Source organism: Betta splendens, chromosome 10, assembly GCF_900634795.4.
Source record: "Betta splendens chromosome 10, fBetSpl5.4, whole genome shotgun sequence".
NCBI lineage: Eukaryota > Metazoa > Chordata > Actinopteri > Anabantiformes > Osphronemidae > Betta > Betta splendens.
This window is the reverse complement of record NC_040890.2, coordinates 13,551,516-13,573,390: the sequence shown is the minus strand read 5'-3', so window position 1 is coordinate 13,573,390 and position 21,875 is coordinate 13,551,516. Positions and strand designations below refer to the sequence as shown.

The following is a 21,875-nucleotide window of genomic DNA, read 5'->3' as shown; positions in this document are numbered from 1 at the left end:
TTAAATTCAAATCAGAACTACAGCCACAAACATTTATAAATCTCTCTTTATTAAAATATATCAAGCATTTTTGTAAAAAATAAAAATAACACTCTGTCTCTGCTGTCGACAATGAGAAACTGAAACATCGGGATGACATTAATCCGCGGTCGATAAACTACTGTCAGCTGCGTATTTATCAGAATGCACCTTATGGCAGAAGCCTGATTCTGGAAGAGCTACCTACAAACCAAGACACTTAATCTAAAGCAGAGAGGAAAATGAATAACAATATCCTCCATACATCACCGTCAGACACAGTAGGAAAATAACCTGCTGCCGGACCCAAGCAGCAGGAAACACGTTTTTTCCCTCTTGTAAAAAGTGGCTTATGTTAATACAGTGGAAACTCTGACTATGTTATTAATCTGACGGCGGCTAAAATATATTAAAAGGAGCTGTGTAATGGTGTCACAGACATATTTGTTTAATAGACCCAGAGGTCACAGAAAGCCAATTAAACACAGAAGTCAAGTGAAACTAGATCCAATAGTATCCCTGTTTACTGATGTAAAAATGAAGGACTTTAATATTTATTATGCTCTTTATAAGTCACTTTGTGCTTTCGTGTATTTTTCATGTATTTCTCTTAAAACCTCTGTTCAGTCCTGGACACATTCTGGTCCGTTCCCATGAACCCAGTAACAGATCTGGGCGAACTTTAGCGGGGTGATGCGCACCGCCACGTTGTAATCCCGGTTCTCGCCGTCTATTTCCAGCCACTGGTGTCCGGAGAAAATGCCGATGACCTTCCTCTCCCAGCGCTCCAAGCCGCTGTCCCACACCCTCCCGTACACGCCGGAGCCGCTGGCTCCAGGTCGGGCGTCGCAGTGCTGGTATATCAGGTCGCTGGACTCTTCCTCCACGGGACAAAACCTGTAGACCAGCTCCCCGGGTCGGTCGCTGTCAAACCCAGAGAAGTGGATGCGCTTCCCCGCGAGGTCATCGGAGGAGGGGGTCACGGAGAGGCGCATGAAGGGACCCCTGTGGGGCCAGCGCAGCTCCAGCAGCGCATAGTCGAAGTCCATGCTGACCTCCTGGGGCCCCTGAATCCAGCCCTTGGGCACGCGCGTGCGTCTCACCCTCACCCAGCGGACCAGAGGCTTCGTGGGTGGAGTGAGGCCGGCGTTGGTGCCGTTGATGGATGGGAGCACGAGGAATCCCACCCGGAGCTTCCTGGCGCCCTTCACATAATCCTTGCCGTCGTGCACACAGTGAGCGGCCGTGAGCACGTGCAGCTGCGACACCAGGACGCCGGTGCAGCCGGTGGAGATCCGCACCGCCGTGGAGAACGGGTAATCCAGCAGGAAGTCGTGGCCCTGGATGTTGAAGCGCCCGTCGGCGCCGTAGATCTGGCGCCTCACGCGCCGGCGTTTGGGCTTCGCTCGGGGCCCGGGGCTGGAGGGGTGAGGAGCGTCGCCCGCCTCCCCCGCGACCTCGTCCCCGGCCTCCACCTGCACCGCGGTGAGCGTGCGCGAGCCGTCGGCGTACAGCGTCTCGAAGGCCAGCTTCTCCGTGAGCTGCGGCGCCGGCTCCTCCACGCCGCGGTGGAAGCAGCTGGAGTTGCAGCGGGTGGCGAAATCCAGGCGGGCGTGAGCGCTGAAGCGGGAGCGGCCGAGGGGCGTCGGCGAGTGGGGGACCAGGGTGGGGATGTGGATGGGCGGCGGGTGCAGAAGGGACAAGGTGGAGGGCAGGAGGAGCTGCAGGAGGAGCTGCAGGAGCAGGTGAGTCAGGACGGAGGCGTCACGTGACGTCATGGCGGCGATGGAAAACACTGGCAGACAGAAAACAACCCCGTAAACAACAAAACAACACACACACACACGCACGCACACGCACGCACACACGCACGCACGCACGCGCACGCACGCACGCACGCACACACGCACGCACACACACACACACACACACGCACACACACACACGCACACAAACAATAACCCCTCATAAATCTGGACTCCCGCACTGTTGATTAGTAATTGCAGGCGAGGCCCATTTGCAAAAAGCTAATGTTGCAACGAGGCCTGGGCTTCATGTGGTCTAGTGACGCAACAACCAACCTCTTGTTCCTATAATATAGATTACAAGGAAAGTCGGGCTTCAGCCTGACGGAAACAAACAAGCAGTTTAACACACAAAATGGAACCGTTCAGGATCAAGTACTTTGAAGAATAAAACCATCTAAGCTGATCCCAACAACAAACCTGCCCGGTCAAAGCTGTCAAAGCTCAGAGATAAGGTTTGTTTTCCATCAAACACGAGCTACTTCAGTGTGTGTGTGTGTGTGTGTGTGTGTGTGTGTGTGTGTGTGTGTGTGGAGCTTTCAAGAAAGATTAACAGAGACAGGGAGATACTTGATCCCCTCTAAACGACTGCGGAGCCCGAGGCAGTGACGGCAAGAAGGGAGCAGGTGTGTGAAAGCGAAAAAAGGAACAAGTCGAGGCAAAGGGCATTATTCCTGACAAAAGGCAGGGTGGGGCCTGTCCACACACCTATGAACCACCCCACGGGACAAAAGGAGGGCGAGTGCCCCCCCTCCATCAGGCACCTGGCAGCTGCTGGATCCACTTTCCAACAGGAACAGAACAGAAATGGAGGGTGTGGACGGGTTGAGTCCATAATCTGAGCACACGGTCTAAATGTGACCAGTTCTACTATCACGTGCAGCAAAGCAACACAACAATGATTAGAACAACGAGTGGCCTGAATAGTCAGCTTGTGTCTAAACACACGAAGCTGCAGGAAACGGGTCCTATTTGTTAAAACGTGCCCGTGAGTCCCAGCAGACCTCCCCCCCGGCCCCTCTGTGACGCCACCGTTCCCAGTCCAACCACTAACTCTAATCAATTACCTGCTGGTTGCAGATCAGTGGTTCCTGTTTACATCGCAGTCAGCCTTCGAGACCTCCGGTGTCACGTCCCGGGTTTCCCTCATCCTCCCCGGTGGTCGACAGGTACTTTCTCTCTCCCTCTCTCTCTCTGACTCTCTTATAAAAATCTCAGCTTTGACTCCGGCAACTTTTTTTTTATCCCAGAGATAAAGCAGCAGATGTTGACCCAGTCGCGCTGGATGTTCCCTGAACGCTGAACTCCTGCTCGGACACGGAGCCACAGATAAAAGTCTCTTGTCCGACCCAGACGCGCTTTGCGCCCGCGGACCGCTCGGTCCTAGCGCCCCGCCTCCGCTCACCGACGCCTCAGCGAAGCGCGCGCTCCGTTCACGCTCCTGATATAAAACAATATGTCACTCGAGCGCGATTATCACGGAGGATGGAGAGACACTCACAGCGTGTGTCCAGGAATGACGCTACACGGACTACAGCGAAACGTTTACACTCACAAGCTTCGTTCTCCGGTGTAAACAAATCATATCTATAAACTGCAATTAGTATTTTATTATCACTCTCGCATATGCGTGACTTCAAGGCTTTCAACTCATTTACATCTATAAGAAAACGCATTTCATATGAACTAAGAATCCAGGCATCATATAATAATTTTGCACCCGGCGCTGTGATTTAACACGTGTGATAATTTAATCACATTTTTGCTTTAGTGGCTCGGTAACAAATCATAGGTGTAGCAGACGTGTGGCCCTTCGCTGGGAGCCTAAGGTGACGCCCAGGCAAGAGGCGTCTTGTTTCCAGCATCAGTGCGCTCCAATTATCGCACGTGCCAAGAACTACGGGATGGAGGACGACTCCTGGCTGCACGGCGGAGCGCTGTCGGGGCACGTCGGTCCTCTGTCGGGATCCCTGCGCGGCTGTGGAATTTGGGACGCGGCGGCCGGAGCCCTCCCGCGGGGTCTGCTGCGGCGCGGCTGCGCCCGGAACAGAGCTCCCAGTCACGGCGACAGTGTCCTCAGGAATGCTGCGGAATGTCCCGGCGCGGACGCGAGTCCGGCTGCGGGCACAATGCGCCCGTTGTTGTCCTCGGGGCGGATGTCACCCGAAAAGAAGCACCTAAGCGAACCTGCCGCTCGTCCCCGGAGCGGAGCGCGCGCTCGGGGCCGCTATTAATACGTGCTGACGGACCGAGAGCGAGACGGAGCCCCTCGGACGTCCAGAGCGGAGTCACTGGGAGGCCAAAGGCCAGGGAGGTGTGACTTTCGCTGTGCAGGAAGTGTCTGGAACGGGAGCGGACCCCGTGACACGTGACACGCGTGACGTGCTCGGCGGTGGCGTCGTCTCGCACCGACCACGAGCTCGCATCCCAGCCTGCACGTGCGCCAGATGGAGCAGCCATTAAACCGCCTGACCTTTTAGCATCTGTAGCATCTGTCCACACAGTTAGCCGGGCCGAACCTGCTACTTTAGTGGTTTCACTGGTTTCACTGGTTTCAGCTGTAACAGCTGCCCTTAAGCTGTAAAATGTTTAACAGCTCGCTGGAGTTGTGTGTTTTCCTTCCTCTCCATGTTTGTCTCTTGGACCCTGAGGGTCTGGAGGTGAGTGACATTCCTGCTAACTGTCCACGACCTCGGTCCTCAGCACTCTCATACCTTCCAACACAAGTCATATAATAAAACAAAAACTGCGAATGTCAGGCTCATTAATTCCAGAGAAGCCTGTCATTATCTCCAGAGGTGCTTATTATCCCTGTAATGCAGCAAAGTAAAGAGGACCCCAGTCTGAGGCTGGTAATTATTCAGGGCATTTACTGGTAGCTGTCTGCGCTGTTCGCTCTGGAGGATTCCAGATGAGTCAGAGCGCTGGGTTTTTGTGAGCGGAGCGGCGTGCAGCCCTCACCCCCACCCAGGCGCCCCCCCCCCCCCCGTGCATATTATACCGGGCTACGGAACTCGATCCCTCCTGGATCCACGGGCGTTCGGCTCACGCGCAGCGCGGCCCACGCGGCCGCGGAGCTGGTTCCTGTGGACTATTTAACTTGATCATTGGCTTCGGATTCAAACAAGTCATCGGAGCCGTAAAGCAGCGGAGAGAAGCTTTCATGACTGTGGCGCCCGTCACTAAGAAACGGCACAAACTGGAGCCGCGTCGCAGCAGCGCTCTTTAAAGAGCTGCGAGCGCTGAAGAACGTTCCCTCTCTCCGCCTCAGTGTTGTACGTCCCCGCTTGCCTCTCACATTTATTTATTGGCCCGTCTCCCTGTCCTCTCTCACCGAAGCTGTCCTCGTCAAACCTAAACACAGCACTTATTTTCCACACTTCCATCCACGTGTTGTTGCAGCACTTGACACAGAGTCTCACGCGCGCCAAGAAGCGTGTGTTCAGTTTTTCCTCCGTGGGATTATCTCATCATCATCATCTTCATCGTGGTCGTCGTCCTGCGGAGCGAGCGCCTCTGCTGCCGCTGCTCCCCGGTCCTCCTGCAGGGCCTTGTGGGTACTCCTTTAGCCTGACCCCCCCTCCTCTCCCCTCCCCTCCCCTCCCCTGCATGATGTCATTTCAGTTTGACTGCATGAGCTGTGAGGGGAAAAAGAACAAGGGGAAGAAACACAGTTTGCAAAGACCGAAGTAAGGAATGCAAACTGACTTAGATGAACTCCATCCGACGGGAGCGTGCGTCTCCTCGTGTCTTTAACCAGTCCGGGCAGAGCGAGGCCCGCTGAGCAGCCTGGAAGTCGTCCCAGTGCTCCTCTGGCCTCCCATACCAGCCCTGAACACATCTTCAGGCTGGATTCACATGTAAAGGGCATCTGTTAACATATTTAAGTAATTCTTGGTTTCAACAGTTGCTACAATGCCCAGGGGCCAAATAAATCGACTTATCACTCAAGGAAAGCCATTTCACAGATTGTGAAATTAGTTGAGATGCCAGATTTATGTAAAAGAATGTTGGACAAATATGTTGTGGCACGAAGATAACGACTGCCGCTGCAATTATAGTTTCCAAGTACAAGTAAGTGAACGCACATCAGTTCAGCACAATCAAATCCAATGACTCGGATTCTTGTTTTTAGATTCATCCGTTGATGTTGTTAATTATTATTGAGTACAATCTGACCTGAGAAAGAATGTGTCTAACTGGGACGAGAGAAAATAAAATAGTTCCATATACTTCATAAAAAGCCTTTCCACCCAACCGCAGCGTACAATGAAAAGATCAGTGCCAAAAGTGTCCGACATGGATTTAATACCGACAGGCGCTAAAGTGTGGGTTGAATATCTGAGTAATGGTGGGTTAAGTGATACCAGAGCGCCGTCGGCGAGGGAATGTTAAAAATGCTGAGAATCGCTCAGTGGGACCAGAGGCGCACGTTGTCCCAGTGTTGATGCAGAGCTTTCAGCAGATCGATGTGTTTTAAGCATTAGGCAGCGAGCGAGAGGCCGCGTGAGACGGGCCGGGCTCCCTGAAGCGACCAAACGCTCCGCTCGCTGGAGCAAAGAGGCTCCAGCTCCGAAGGTGCTCAGCAAACGCGCAAATATTTACAGGCTCAGAGCCCACATTCTGGTCCACACGCACGGCGGAGCCGAAGGCCGACCCACAGCCGAGGCTGAGCCTCCGAGGCAGCGCTTCACTGTCCGCCGCAGGTGGCGCGACTGTTCTTATGCGACGAACAACCAGCGCATTCAATCACCACATCACCTTTTCGACTTAAACGATAAATCTTTCAATTGTTAATTCATCGTTGAATGAATCAAACATTTCATTCTGATTAAACTGACTAATTCTCGGCCTTTCCTCAGTGGAACTGTGGCGCTTCAACGGGGGACTCTTCAATGAAATGTGGTTATGGTGTAATTTCAAAAGCCCAACGCATGAGATTACGTCATTTGAACTCGTAATAATCCTTTGTGTCTTGAAGACAGATGAACAAGCTGCTCATGTATGAAGCCAAGGAGCCGCATCAGCATTAACACGTAGAAAAAAGGAACAGAACCCAAAATACACCAGCTTCGCTCAGACATGTGTTGAACACGGCTCACTTTGCTGTTGGCTTAACAGGGATTCCACTGATCTCAGATCTGCTGTGGCTGGTGGCAGGTGGCTGGTTGTTCCGTGTGGGTTTTTTCATCTCTAACACCCTTTTTACTTCACACTTAGTCATCGGAGCTGGTGTTATGACATGACAGGTTTAAGCCTTAATACTGTGTGCTGGTTTCTCTCCTGCCTTTTACAGTGAAACGTGTGGTAGACGTATTGTGTTATACAGACAAATTATATGTGTGTATATATAACTGTTTATACTATCCAGCCAACACACTGTGTAGAGGGTTTTGTCCAGGATAGAGATGAGTTTGACCAGCATTCTCCTCTCTTAGTATGTGCTGGAAAAATCGTCATATTATAGTATATGCTAAAAATATTCCATAGCTTAGCGTGCTATCAAGTAGCTGTGAGTGTACATTTATGTTATGTAGTGTAGAGTAACCTTCTGAGGGGCACCTGAGTGGAATCTCCTAGAATGTTCCGGAATGTTATCGCCCCAGTTTGTGCTCCAGAGTTCTTACGAGGGACCCTCCCACAGGAACAACACGGTTGCTAGGCAACAGGGGAGCCTTGATAGCAGCCACAGCGTGGTCTGAGGAGAGGAATCCAGCCGGTGTGTGTGTGTGTGTGTGTGTGTGTGTGTGTGTGTGTGTGTGTGTGTGTGTGTGTGTGTGTGTGTTTTTCTACATACTGAACAGTAATAGTGTGTCATGTATTTACTGATCGTGCATGTGTTGTGTAACGCCTTTTAAATCAGGGATGCTAGAAACTCCCCTTCCCGAGCGGTGGGACCAGGCTAATGTTCGGCACTGACTCTTGGCCGGATTATTGTCTGCTTAGCTAATGGAAGCAATGAGTTTAGTGTTTCCACGCTCTATTTGCATGTTTCTCATTTCGATCGGCCCCTTGGTTTGTCTTTGATCGCGTCCAGAAACGTGCGGCGCCGCTTGTTTTCGTCCTCCCTGCTGGAGGAGCACCCGATGCAGCTGTTTTCAGGCTGCTCCTATCTGCAGCTGTTGATATTAGCATCTGCATTCCTTAATAATTTGGTGACAGCGACAAGAGAACAACAGTGCAGATAATGACTCTCAGACTCACTAAGCAGACGTTTCCTAAACAATACAAAGCAACAGGCCGTCCTCTCATCCAGCCCTTCGCTCTGTCCAGCGTTACTGCTGCATCCCTCAGCTAAATAACAGCATTTTAGCCGCGGGGCTTCAGAAATGTGTCCCCGTGACTGGTTCTGGTTTCATCTGCAAACAAAGTGATGAAGCCTTGACGCTTATCGTTGGATTCGAGCATGGCTCAGCTGGAGCCTATTGTTTTTGACCTGCGTTTAATCCACGGCCGTTTGTGCTCTGTTCATTGAACAGACAGAGGACGGCGTAGGGATTATGGGCTCATAAAAGGCATCAAGACGGCGACAAAGCCTTCCAGCGACAAGTGTGTAAATGTAAAGCTCTCTAAAGCGTCGTCACAGAACGGCCCAGAGGAGGAGAGACCCGTGAACGTGGGACCATCACAAAGACTCTGCAGACGCGGATCTGTATATAATGAGTCATATGATTCCAGGCCGTCCATGCGACGCCAAGGAAAACTTGGAGAAAACCCTGTCTGACACCAGGGGTCCAGCGAGCGGAGACACTGTGTCCTCGCAAAAACCAGAAAAACATTCTGAAAATCTCCCCGTTCCCGACACCTGTTTTATTTTTCATTAATCAGTAAGAAAAAGAGGGACGACAGAAAAATAGAGGAATAAAAGGAGAGAGGCGCATGAGGCAACCGAGGCGGCCAAAGGCTGAGCTGCAGCTGTGTGTCCTCACGTTCAACCCCCGTCCGGATCCAGATAAGAAACCCCATCGCTCAGCCCCGACCTGCTCCCACTCACACTGACAGTGAGGACTGAGATGCACTTGCACAAGGTTGAGCTCTTTATCGTTTCCTCTGCAACCTGTGTCTGAGGATCCACGAGGACCACAGCTGGATTCAGAACTGATCCCGTCTGCAGACGCTGACCTGCAGCGGTTCTGGGTTGTTTGGACTCAGATTCACACACGTAATGTCTTCTACCTTGGTTTCTGTGAAGCTGAAACCTCTGGTGCAGCGCCCTCGTAGCTGAGAGTGTTACTGAAATACCAGCCTGAGACTTAGCAGGGTGTTGAATGACCGCCGGCCTAAAGCGCGCCGGTTCACCAGCTCCACGGCAGAGAAGCGCCGCTCAGACGCCCTCCGTCCCCCACAACAAACACACCAGGACATGAGAACAGGGTGAGGGCTTGTGTCACACACCAACCTGAGTCTTACTTCGCCAAACGAGTCGCGATGCGTTTCAAACCCTTTCACAAACTCTGTTTCCTTTCATATGTTTTCCTACAAACTGAGCACTGTCAAGTTTCAACTGAATGAGACAAGTAGCAAACACAGTGATTAATAGTTAATGATAATGAAAAGCATCGATGGCTGCAGGAACGCAGGCAGTTTCCCATCAACATCATATCGGCCTCTTCCTGAACATAAAACAAAATATGGAAACAATAAGAGCGGTGGACGCTGCAAACAGCGGGAACCTGCTGCTCATAAATCACAGCCCTGACACCTCTACAACAATGGACTCTACCTGACCTTTCCCTGTTGCTGCTCTCAGCACCAGGGAGGCGCGAGTCCCGGGATTTGTGCAGCGGAGCAGGACGTCAGGTAATAATGAACACGCCGAAGCGCGGTCAACGACACACAGCTTCACGCGTTAAGTCGTGACTCAGAGTTTCACATGCCGAGCCTATAGACGCTCTCCATCACCTGATAGCCTCGTTGTTGACTTGCAAACGGTGTCAGATTCATCCGGGTCACGGTGTGAGCAAGCCGTGAAGTATAGATGAGCTGAATGCAGACAAGCCCGGTGTGAATTCATACTAATCAGCCTCCGAACGCAGATGTTTGGGGTCTCTGAGATGCTGCAGCGGCCCACGTGGTCAACGGCGTGTGGGAGCGAGGCCAGGTACCTTAATCCCCCGTCACCCCTGGGATTCCCCACCAAGAGATCCCATTAGCGAGGATAAAAGCTGTAATGTAGTGCAGAGAGGCTCGGTGGACCTGCAACCCCCACAGGCCGGCGCTGACCTCCATCTGATCCCTCACTAACTGGAATTACAGCTCCGGCTCCAGCGGGCAGTGTAAAAGAGCAATGAACTGTGAAGCATTTTGATGTCTTAATGAACAACATACACACAGCAACAAGTCCAATAAAAATAGAAATGTGAAATGAGCTGCAGCGCGTACAGATGCCGGAGAAACCACAGCAAAGGCGCACGCAAACACTCTGAAGCAACTTCACGAGAAAGGTCAAAGGTCACGGTGACGTGACGCAACAGAGGCCCGGTGCTCAAACGTGTTTCTAGCTTAGCGTTCTTTCCACATTCTTCGCAGACGCACGCTACGGAGCGGAGCACCGGGTCGGCGTCTGGTGTCACTGAGCAATAATCACACACAATGTGAACACGGGGGGAAAAATTCAACACCCAGATCCGGAGATCAAGAAACGCACTCGCTTCAGCGACGTCCAGGCAGCGATCGGAGCAGGTGCATGAACGTGGAGAGACCTGAAACCCGACTGGTCACGTGTCGAAGCAAAGAACAGCTGTTAATGAGTCAGTTGATATCATACTCAGCTCTCTCCTCCATCAGAAGAAACAGAAGAAAATGTCAGACGCGCATCTGGTCTTTATGCAGTGAAAAGCACACGATGACCTGAAAAAGATGGATTCTGTGCAGAAAAACACATGATTTGCTGAGTCTTTATAAATCAAAAATTCAGAAGCCATAAATTGTGCTTCTTTCTTGTTCCCAGAAGGAAGTTAAACGTCGCGGAGACCTTGACTTTTCCATCCCATGCTCCCGCCCTCGTGGCCAGCTGGTAATCTGTGAACCAGATTCCTTTCATCCGGAGACGAGGGGCCAAACACATATTTCTGGAAAACATTTCTGAAACAGGACAGACTTGTTGGCCTGACCTTAAAATGTGGAATTACTGCTGGAAATATTTGGGCTTCCATCTCTCCTCCTCCGCGACATTGGGCAGGGAAGCGTCTGGTAAAATAAACCCTGCAACGGCAGATGAACCACCACCACCCCTGGTTATGATCCCTTCATGTGGACACAAAGAGCCAAATAAACCAGTGCAGCTTCGCCAATTAGCGAGTCGAGGAGGAGTTCTGCAGGTGGAGGCAGGCAGCGGCGGCTCATTTGCCGACACCCTGCTGAGATAATTCAACCCCTGCATGAGTGTGTATGTTTTCACACTGGCCTAGTGAACCCTCACACACCGGAGGACCTCTGGTGTGGACAAATAGACCCAGAGGACGGAACACACGGCCGCGTCTGGGTACACGCATGCAGGGAAACCGCCAGAACCCGGCCTCTTAATACGAGAACGCCGCGCTTTCGTTTTAGATCGGAGATAAAAAGGCAGCAAACTGGACCCCGGGGAGGCGGCGGTAGCCTCCGGTTCAGTGTATGCGCTGCTTACACTGTGTGTGTGTTCACAGCTGGTTTTAATGTACTGTAGGAGCAGCAGTCAGATAAGAACATGCTCAGGATGATAACGGGCTTCAGAGCGAAGCTCCGTAACAGAGAGTAAGACGTCCTGCGGCGTCAGTGCTACGCTGTATGTGGTCACACAGAGACGCTGAGATGAAACTGAACTGAGCTTCAGTCCTTCGAAGACATTCTTAGGGCTGCTGAAGTGGGAGTTAAGCCATTTATCATGACTGAGTGAGGCCTGGCAGCGTAAAGTGCAGGCCTCTCCACCCCCGCGACACACAGACCAACGGAGTGTATTGGTTTGGACCACAGCACACCCAAGAGTCGGGCTGCACGTGCACTTTGATTCATGTCGACCGCAGACGGCACTTCCTGCAGCAGCTGCTCGCTACGCGCCGGGTTTCACTGGAGATTCCAGCAAATCACCTCCCGTGACTCACCTCCTAGAATAAACTGAACTAAACTCCCCTGACAGCAACAAGCAGGCCCGATAACAGTAAGTGGAAAATGGGAAGAGACGTAATGATAACAAGCTTTAACACAATAGCCGCCCTTGAAGGCAGAGGGAGAGGAGAAAGATGTGGGTTGAGGGAACTTTTCCTGAGCTCCGCTGCCAGTGTCAACTGGAAACCTGGACTCCTCGCGGCTCCACATCAGGAGCAGACAGGAAGAGAGGTGCTGTAAGGAGCTCAGCACCAGCTTGATCCAGTTACAACAACGCGGATTGTTTTCTTCTGATGTCTGTGGCTGAGGGCATCATGGCCTATAAAGCAGTTATTTCCTTTGTGTAGTTTTTGTAGGTTAATAATGACAGAAATTATTTACGCATGCTCCAGGGTGCCACCACTAAACAATCACTTATACACAATATCAACTTCCATATACTTTGTATTTGCATAGAGTCCATAGATGCCCATGTGGCAAACAGAGCAACGCTGCCATCTAGAGATAAACAAACAAAACTACATCAACCACATCAGCATTATTGGATTATAAAGATTTTAATCCAGACGCCCAACAAAGGTTCCTGCTGTGGAAAAGGGCCTTTAGGAACATACGTTGCATTTACTTGTATAAAACTGCTCATACAATAACATTTAGAACTAACTGGTGGTAAAGCTGAAACAATACATCAATCAAACAAACAGCCGTGTTCTAAAAAGCCAAAAAACTCTTTAGTGATTACAGTTTGGTCCTTTTTCGCAAGAGAAAAAAGTAATTTTTTTTTTTAAATTAAAACAGACAAATAAAGACATTTTAATGTTAGCTTGAAATGCACGTTTTCAGTGTTTTGACTTCTCAATAAGAGATTAGATTAAAAAGATTCAACTGAAATCAAATCCACCCCTAGACGTTTGAGAAATTGGAAAAAGGATTAGAAAAGAATGCCTTATTTAAAGATTTATTAATTTATAATACAAGCTTTTTATGTAGACCACATTGCATTTTAGTTTGTACATTTACTCATACTGAGCTAAACGTCATAGCAGTGACACTGATTGACAGAAACACAAACCAAGGGACACTCAGTGGATGGAATCAAAAGGTTTACAACTGTCTCTGAAGAAACCGCAGCCCATCAACACTCTCAGTGCTTTCACTTACTTTTTTTTCCCCCATGATGACATGCCCTTACTATTCCTCATTCACTATCCCACGTGGATCAGACACCCTCAGACACGCACGCACGCACGCACGCACAGACAAACTCACCCACACTAAAATTCAACAAATACCTATACACAAGATAAAAATCGATATTTAAATTTCAATATTAATGATATTACTGAATTCCACAATAAAAGGCAAACAAGAAGACAGCATCCAGATGAAAAGGTCAAACACCACCAACATTTTCCGAGTCCAATAGAAGAGGGTCTCACACTGACAACACGCCTCCCTATCGTGTCCTAACACTTCTTCTGTCTGCGTTTAACTGGCCCGCGCTGTGTCAGTTCCCATGACGGGGGAGCAGCGAAAGTCACGTCAATGAAATCACCGCCAGGGGTGCAAATATGACACCTGGAGGCACACAAATCCACCAAACTCCGTCTGTACAAGCCTCGCTGGGAGCTTGCGGTCGGTTCTCTGCACCGGATCATCCCGCAGTTGTTTGTGCAGCTCCTCCCAATAAAAGTCGTCCCCCCTGGTCTGTTACCAGGAACAAATGGGATGCAGCTAATGGCACAAACGCCACTGATGATACAAATTCAATGGTTCAGTTAATAAGACGCAGAACAGAGGAGCACAGCATGTTTACTACACTACTATGGGGAATGAAGGTGTGCTCCTCTAATGAAAAATATAAACCATGATGGAGAAGATGATACAATAAACAGTTGTGAATTAATAAGGGTTAACACCCAGACAGACATCCATGTGGATGGGTCCACACATCCATTATAGTTCTTCCACGTTCATGAGGAACGATGAGTTCTTGGTAAGTCTGATAGCTCTGTAAAACCTTTCCAGTGGAGAATTTGTCAGTGATGAAGCAAAGATAATGTTAAGGTCATGATTATGAAACAAAAAAAGCCCAACAACAGCAAATTCTGTTGACAAAGTCAAGGTTCGGGGGCAAAAGGTGAATATATTGGCACAAAAAAGCCTCAGATTAGACAAGAGTTCAACCAATGCAGATACCAACCCAAACCAGACTTCCTGATTTGATCCAGATCTGTAGCCATCAGAATGGTGGGCAGGAGAGAACAGAGTGTATGCGGGTATACGTGTGTGTTTGTGTGTGTGTGTTATGCTTGTGAGGGTGAGGTGGATTCTTTTCCTGTTGCTTTACAAGAGGAGGCAGCAGTTGCTCTCTGTGTTCTTTTCTCTGTTCCTCTGACCTACAAAAAAAGGACAACAGCAAATGAATGAATGAATGAATGAGGAGTGAACAAGAAATGAGGTGAAAAAATAAAGAGAAGAAAACGCAGAGCACTCAGATTTCTTCAGATAATTAGTGGGAGAGCTGAACAGCTCTCACACTATTGTTATCTTCGGTCTTTATTATTATTTTTCTTCTACTTATTCCGCCCTTTTTTTGATTGCTATCTACTTTTTAACGCTTCATCGTAGAATCGTCGTTCAACTTTCTAAACGTGAGTCATCTGTGGGGGAGATGTGGGCTATTACTTTTTATGTTTTCAGCTTTTCAACTTTTAACGTTATTCAACTTTTTTCATCGTTTTTTTATAATGGTCGTCTATGGGAATCATCGTTAAACTTTTTGTCAACTTCCCTCTTTTCATCAGCGTCTATCATCGTCATACTTTGGCGTAGAAACGTCATTTCAACTTCAGAAGCGTCCATCATCGCTCAACTTTCTCCTCGTAAATCAGCGTTGCCGTATCTTCTATACTTTTTGACTCGTGAGCGTTTAAATATGGTGTGGTTTTTGTTAAATTTTCAGCTTTTCCATTAGTGTGTATTGGGTCAGTTAGAGTGCGTGATGTCACAGCTACAGTGAGAAGGTGCGCTTTTTTAAGACAGAACTTCTGTCTTTAACTTGTCACTACAGCCACAATTTTTACTCTATCAATGTAATTACTTCAATAAATCGTAGTCATACTTGTCTTCTTTCTAATGATGTGTCTGGATATACCCTCAGACCTATACTTCAGTCGCTATCAACCTCAAAGCGCAGAGACATCCTGAAAATCTCCCATTGACTCTAATGATAATTTTTCGCAGACGTCTGGGGAGAAAAACAGAGGAGACATATTTTGAAATTGCCACTGTGGCTACAAGCTTTTGTCCTTAAACATAAAATTCACACCATTTGCTCATTGAAGCCTTGGGACTCGTAAAATGAAATAATTTTTGTGATAACTATCATGGTTTAGCTGGAACAAGCCTGTTTATACAGGGTGAAACTCTGCTTTCACAGAGCAGAGTGAGCCTGATTTTCCCGCCTTTCGTCTCCATGGCGACGGCGCAGCTGCAGATTTGACTGACAGGTCAAACTGCTGATGCTCAGTGTACAGAGCAGTTCCATGCTTATTACTGATTACTCAACTACACTATTGGATTGTGTAGTAATTAAGCACACACTTCCTCTTAATCCTTTCAAAATAAAAGCACCAAGCCAAATAATTAGCTTTAATAGCAATATTTCAACTTTTAGATGGGTAATTATGACTATTTAAAGATAGAATAACAGTTTAGTAATTACCCACACGTGCTTCCTCTACATCCTTTCAAAATAAAAGCACCAATGCCAATTATTAGCTTTAACTGCACTGTTTTTGCCTTTGAATGGGTAATTATGATTATTAATGGGTAATTAAAGACTAATTGACAGTTACGCTATTACCCCCACACATTTCCTTTAAATCCTTTCAAAATAAAAGCACCAATTACAATTTATTACCTTTAATGGCAAGATTGATTAAAAAAAATTGTGGTTCTGAATGCTTACCAATCGTTAATGGGACTACTTTAGAGTTCAGTAAATAGCCACTCAAACTTATTAGGGTGCTTTTATTCTGAAAGGGCTAAATCTAAATCTTTTGCTTTAATAGGGCTATTCTTGCTATTGAATGATAAATTATGACTATCTAATGACTATTTTATAGTTTAGTAATCGCCCACACACACACAATCTCTAAATCCTTTCAAAATAAAAGCACCAATGTAATTTATTACCTTAAATGGCAAATTTTTGTTTCTGACTGGTAAATTTCTACTAGTTATTAAACTATTACACGGTTAGGTAATTATTTACAAATACTTTCTTCAAATCAAAAAGATAATCATCTTATTTATGATTGTGAACAATGCACCTTGGTCAACTTTTTAATCTTTGACATCTTTTAACCTTGGTCAACTTTTTAATCATTGTCATCTCTTTAATATTGTCATAGTATGACCTTGGTCATCTTTTTAATCATCATCTTTTTAATCGCCATCTTTTGTCATCGTTTTAATCTTTGTCAACGTTTTCTCGTTTTCATCGTTTTGCCGTAGTCAACTTTTTGACGTCAGCAGCTTAATCAGCGTTTAACATCGTTGCGGCAGCAGATCAGCTCTCCCACGTAATTTCTCGAGAAATTACTTTTTCTAGTTATTATTTTTCTACTGATTCCGCCCTTTTTTTGATTGCTATCTACTTTTTAACGCTTCATCGTAGAATCGTCGTTCAACTTTCTAAACGTGTGTCATCTTTAGGAGATGTGGGCTATTACTTTTTATGTTTTCAGCTTTTCAACTTTTAACGTTATTCAACTTTTTTCATCGTTTTTTCATAATGGTCGTCTATGGGAATCATCGTTCAACTTTTTGTCAACTTGGCTCTTGGCTCTACAGTAGTGGTCTTAGCACTATTACTGCCTCTGTACAAGACAACGGATGGTCTAAAGCACATTAAGAAATGCACACGTCTTGACAAGACAGTCTGAATAAAATAACAATAAGAAAAGTTGTTCTGGTTGTTCACAAGTTTGTTTATGACAATTCTACTTGAGTTCTTTCATAGTTTAAATTAACTGCAACATGAAAGTGCTTTAACTACCCATTTGTAGTGGAGCACATTTATTGAAACAAGTTCTCTCTTTTTTTAATGTTAATTATTGACAACAAATGGAGACAGAGCGGCAGACTAAGACATTTATGAAAAGCATAAAAGGTCCTATGTGATAGCAATCAAAGCACCAGCCCAGATAAAACGGCCTAAATCAGATAATATTACATTTGATTTGGTCCGTTCACATCTCAGTTGGCGAAAACTAAAATCCGTGTCTGGGCCACTATAATGGTATGTGAACAGAATCTCATATTCAACAGTTATGTCAACAGTGCAGCAGAGTATATGCCTTACTGTTGCTAGGCGAGGGAAAGTTTACAAGTCAACAGTGACGTTTTCAGGGTTAGTCAGCAATAAAAGCTTTTGTTCAGTCCAGTTCAACCAGCACAATTACTAAGAGCTGGCGAAACGCGTTTGCTGACTAATAAAACAGGTTTGTGGCGTCAACGCAGTGCATACTGCTACCAAACCTACTCTTAATCCAACCGTGGTTCTACTAAAGAGAATGATGCTCACCATGAGAGTTGGGCTCTGGAAGCGTCTCTCTTGCAACCAGATGCATGACAGTTACTCTGCCCGGTGGCAGCTTTAGAGCTATAGACACATGAAAGACATCTTATGACAAGTTCATTACAACAGATTTTATTTAGTAAGTTTTATTTGGTTTTATTCACCACTTTAAAATGTCCAGTCAAATTATTTGTGGTGTAACTGTAACAGGAGGTCAAAAACGTAAGAAGATTTAAATAATCAAATCAGCCGCTTACAATGGTCAATTCACAGTAAGATGAAGTGAAAGGACTAGGTCCACTAAGACCTGTCACAATGGAAACATAGTGCAGCAGCTTTTAGCCACATCACACAGCCTCAATGACAAGAAGAATTCCTGAAAACCACCTGATGAAAACCGATCATTTCACAGGATGAAGCTTCACTATGACCAGAAATATTTCCAGGATGCATCAGACAGGATCTTACCTCCCAGGGTCACATTGCCATGAAGGAAGCGCCCCTGGTAGATGAGGCGCAGTATACTGGGACTCCTCACGCTCTCCTCCTCCCATCCTGTCAGGAGAGCAGAGAAAGTGAAACACCCGAGAAATACCTATATCACCACAACTAGTCACATGTGTGGACACAGCTTGAGGTTACAACGCTTCCATTGCAGGATTTTTAGTGTTTTATTAGAATAGTGACCCAAAACAACAAAGCAGTTGATAATGACTAAAAGGAAAATTAAACTAATGTAAAACGATCAAATCAAACTTAAAATGTACCTGGAGGCCAGTTCTCAAATACATGTCTGGCGATGTCCGTGGCCGAGTCATTCGGGGAGAAAGTGAAGTCTTCTGTTTTCCCACTGACCAGAATGAGGCGAACCAGCTACAACCACAAACAAATATATTCCTTAACGTACACAGTGACACCAAACTTCCCTTAAACTGCGTCCTAATTAGTGGCCGAGGAACCCCTTCACTTCCTCTAACCTCTTCAGACATGAGACCTTCAGACGGCTGTGAACAGACAGGCATTCCAGTCTAATTAGATTTATCCACGCCAGCTCTCCACCCTTCAACTGGGCAACTTCATTCATCAAGGGCTTACGATGAAGTGAGCCTGTTGCTGCAGACAGCAACAGATGGGGCATAGGGGGAGAACACGGGCCATTTGCTTCATGCTGAAGGCCTAATGCGATAACCCCAGGTGTCCCAGACAGCTTCAGGCCACAGCATTAAATTTATACTCATAGGAAATTGTGTATATGTGCATGGCAATGAGGTGTCGCCCAAACGTTATCCTCTTGTCAATGATGAAAAAGTGTAGTCTTATTTCGCTTGCAAGACAGTAGACATACAAATACAAGCATGCAATTAAAGTGTTCCCTGCTCTGGCACAGCGCAACTTAAGTCTGAGAACTGACCTGACGTATAAAAGGTTAGTCTTGTGAATGTGTGGACACACTGACTCTAAACCTAGAAAATATATTCACAAAAAACTGCCTGATCTCAGTCAGATGTTGAAAAAAAGGCCACCCACGGTGATAACATCATTACTTAGTGCATATTGTTGGTGAAACTTTATTACTCAAAAGGAAGTGGCTTGTGTGTGTGATTTGGTTTAAATGTGCTTTGCACTTGCTTTAGCGGTAAATATTTGAAATTGTATGTAGAAAATATCCCAGAGAAGAGAACAAAGAGACTTAATTGTGAGGTGTGACGCAAGCGTGGGACAACCCCCTCTCTGATCTGTTTACATGTACAATCCTCCCTTGGTGGTCCTGTGCCCTGCCATCCCCTCCCCCATATGAACTGAATAACCTCAAAGTGGGGTTACATACCCATGTAGTCATTTACAAGCTTTGTCCCTTGTCCCTTTCATCCCAGCAAAATAAAAACAAACACAAATCTGCCTGGTGATCCATAGTAACGTCACATGGCACAAATGTTCCCAGTCCTTTATGCTGCTACGTGCCTTTAAAGAGTTAGAGCTACAAAAGGCTTAACCAAGCTAGGTTCCTAGTTATATTTCATGAAAACATACAACAGAATGCTGACAGAGACAGTCCCTCTCACCACCTCATTGTCTTTATCTGATGTACAAAAATAAGGAGTTTAACAAAGGAGGATCATATTTGTAATATAAGTAAACAAATTCTAATAAATACAGAAAACTACAAATTACCTTTTTCTATTATTTTGCTTGCTAGTTATTTTTCATATTTTATAAATGTATCATTTATACTGACAATAACTGGCACAATTTTTTGTATTACTGTATAAATTTCCTAATGGTTTCATTTGACCTACAGTTCACATCCTAAATAATTAAAAACCTAGCCCTAACATTTGAAAAACAAATTAAATGTTCTACATTGTTCGTTATAACTGTGCGTTGAAAATACATGCCAGTTAGTTCTCTGTCGATCTACCAGCTGACTGTTGCAGCTCTAGAAGCCACAAGTAAAAGAAACCTTTGCTAACGTAATTTATTTAACCTCACTAACTCACTTGATACATGAATTAACAACATTGATTATCCATCATCAACCATTTGTCAAACTAACTCTTAATATTGAGGTATGTTGGCTATATAGCCTCTGTGTTTATCTTTGATCTGTCAATAAATACGTCTTGTCTATTAATGTTGTTTTGGGAGGGGGGACACTTAGTAAGAGGGTACAATCAATTGGAATCTAAACCTTGGAAGGAAAGTAGGACAACGTTTTAACTCAGATTAGACAGATGGTGTTCACAGGAACAGCAGTCACTGTCCCAGCTAAGTATTTGTGGACGCTGGCTAATCCATGACCACCCCCAAGCCCACACAGCAACAGTTAACTTTGGGAAATGTTTAGTAATACAACTAAGAAGAGTCTAATATATTAATTAAGCAATATGGCGTGCTACACGTGGACAGAGACCACGTACCTACAAAAAGCAGAACCTTGATCTGTTGATAGTGGTGAACAAATAAGTACATTAAGTAGGAAGACCCTCACTCACCACATCACGATCCCTCTTGGAGGTCATGACTCAATAAGGAGGAAAGCCGTGGATGCAGAACAGTGGACCGGCCTGGCGTGCTTCAGCTGCTTGAGACTGGGCCAGAGCCCTGACATCAACAACAAAAACACCATGAAGCTGCTTCCCACATCCTGTCACCGAAACTGCCTGCACATCATCGATTATCCAGCGAGCTTAAGTGGACCATAACATTATCATCCCAAGCTCTAACCTTCGTCTAATGTATTCAATTACTAAAATCGTATAACCAACGAGCAAATAGGCTTTCGTTTGCTTTAGCTAATTAAAATAACAAACTTAGCTACGGCAGCGACGAGCTTAGTAGCTTAGCCAAGTCTTCAGGATGTAGGCTAACGTTAAAATTTCAGACTAGCTTATGTTACTATAATTAGCTGGATTCAGTCAACAATTCTACTTAGTTGGCTTATGACAATAAAACACAAGGTAACGTGAAATACTGAAAATGTATCACTCGTGGAGCAACGTCCTAATAGATGTCGACACTGAGCCTTGTAAATAGACATGGAAATGCTAACGTTAGCTTTAGTTTCTGTGTTAGCCTGTGCTAGATATCCTGCTATTGCTGGATGTCTACGGGCTAATTAAATGTAAAACGGCACCTTTACCTTGATTGATCTCACCTGCATCTGACGACTATGATAAAACTTTGCATTCAGTTATGTTGACGAATCAGCGGGGATCGGTTTGCATAAGGAAAATATCGAGTGTAGTTGGATTTCGAGGACTGTGGATATCGGTGGCTAATGGACGGGAAGACGCCGGATGTCAGCTGGTTGCAGACCCCGACGTCTTCGGGAGTTGTAGTCCAGACACAAATATAAACCAAGACGTCACAATTTTTAATAATTTATAACACTACTGTTTTGCATAGAGTTCTCATTAGAACCAAAATAAAATAGTAAGATAGTGAATATTTTTACATAAAATAGAGAAAACTGCATTAATAAATTTCATACCCATCAGATTTTTAGTAGAATAGTAAAAAAAACAAGCTTTTCCTAACTTGAACTAACACTAATACTTTATAAATGTTTATGATATCATAACTTTAAACAATAATAGCTAAAAACACATAAAGGTTTTACTGTGAAATCAAAAGTCAAAAACAGTATATGTGATGATGTAGATTTGAACAAAGGCAAAATCCCTGTTTAATTGGGGACCATTACTCATACTTGAAATCACAGAAAACATCAGAATACAACAGTATATCTTTAGGTTCATGAAAGCAAAATAATTACAAAACACTTAAGCTGTGTGCCCTGTTTATGGATGTGTGTTTGTATAGTTTCTGTTTTCTATTTGCTGCCCTCTTGGTAGGTATTAGGTAGGTATTCTTATTCT

At 46.0% G+C, this 21,875-nt stretch overlaps 2 protein-coding genes across 3 annotated transcripts; both read right to left on the bottom strand.

Moving 5' to 3' along the window:
* Nucleotides 1–28: 28 nt before the first annotated feature.
* LOC114864493 (serine protease 23) lies at nucleotides 29–4,296 on the bottom strand. The gene is made up of 2 exons (XM_029165355.3): nucleotides 2,891–4,296; nucleotides 29–1,813 (listed from the first exon to the last, which is right to left on the bottom strand). The coding sequence occupies exon 2, from the start codon at nucleotides 1,794–1,796 to the stop codon at nucleotides 642–644; it is 1,155 nt and encodes a 384-aa protein (XP_029021188.1). The 5' UTR covers nucleotides 1,797–1,813; nucleotides 2,891–4,296; the 3' UTR covers nucleotides 29–641.
* An 8,557-nt stretch (nucleotides 4,297–12,853) lies between these two features.
* Nucleotides 12,854–21,397, bottom strand: ubl3b (ubiquitin-like 3b). Of its 2 annotated transcripts, none has more exons than XM_029164661.3 (6): nucleotides 21,137–21,397; nucleotides 20,490–20,598; nucleotides 18,264–18,369; nucleotides 17,965–18,051; nucleotides 17,503–17,580; nucleotides 12,854–14,308 (listed from the first exon to the last, which is right to left on the bottom strand). In XM_029164661.3, the coding sequence occupies exons 2-6, from the start codon at nucleotides 20,514–20,516 to the stop codon at nucleotides 14,256–14,258; spliced, it is 351 nt and encodes a 116-aa protein (XP_029020494.1). In that variant the 5' UTR covers nucleotides 20,517–20,598; nucleotides 21,137–21,397; the 3' UTR covers nucleotides 12,854–14,255. The 2 variants fall into 2 exon arrangements, with proteins under 2 accessions (XP_029020494.1, XP_029020495.1); XM_029164662.3 differs by having other exon boundaries at nucleotides 21,152–21,311.
* Between the last annotated feature and the right edge of the window lie 478 nt (nucleotides 21,398–21,875).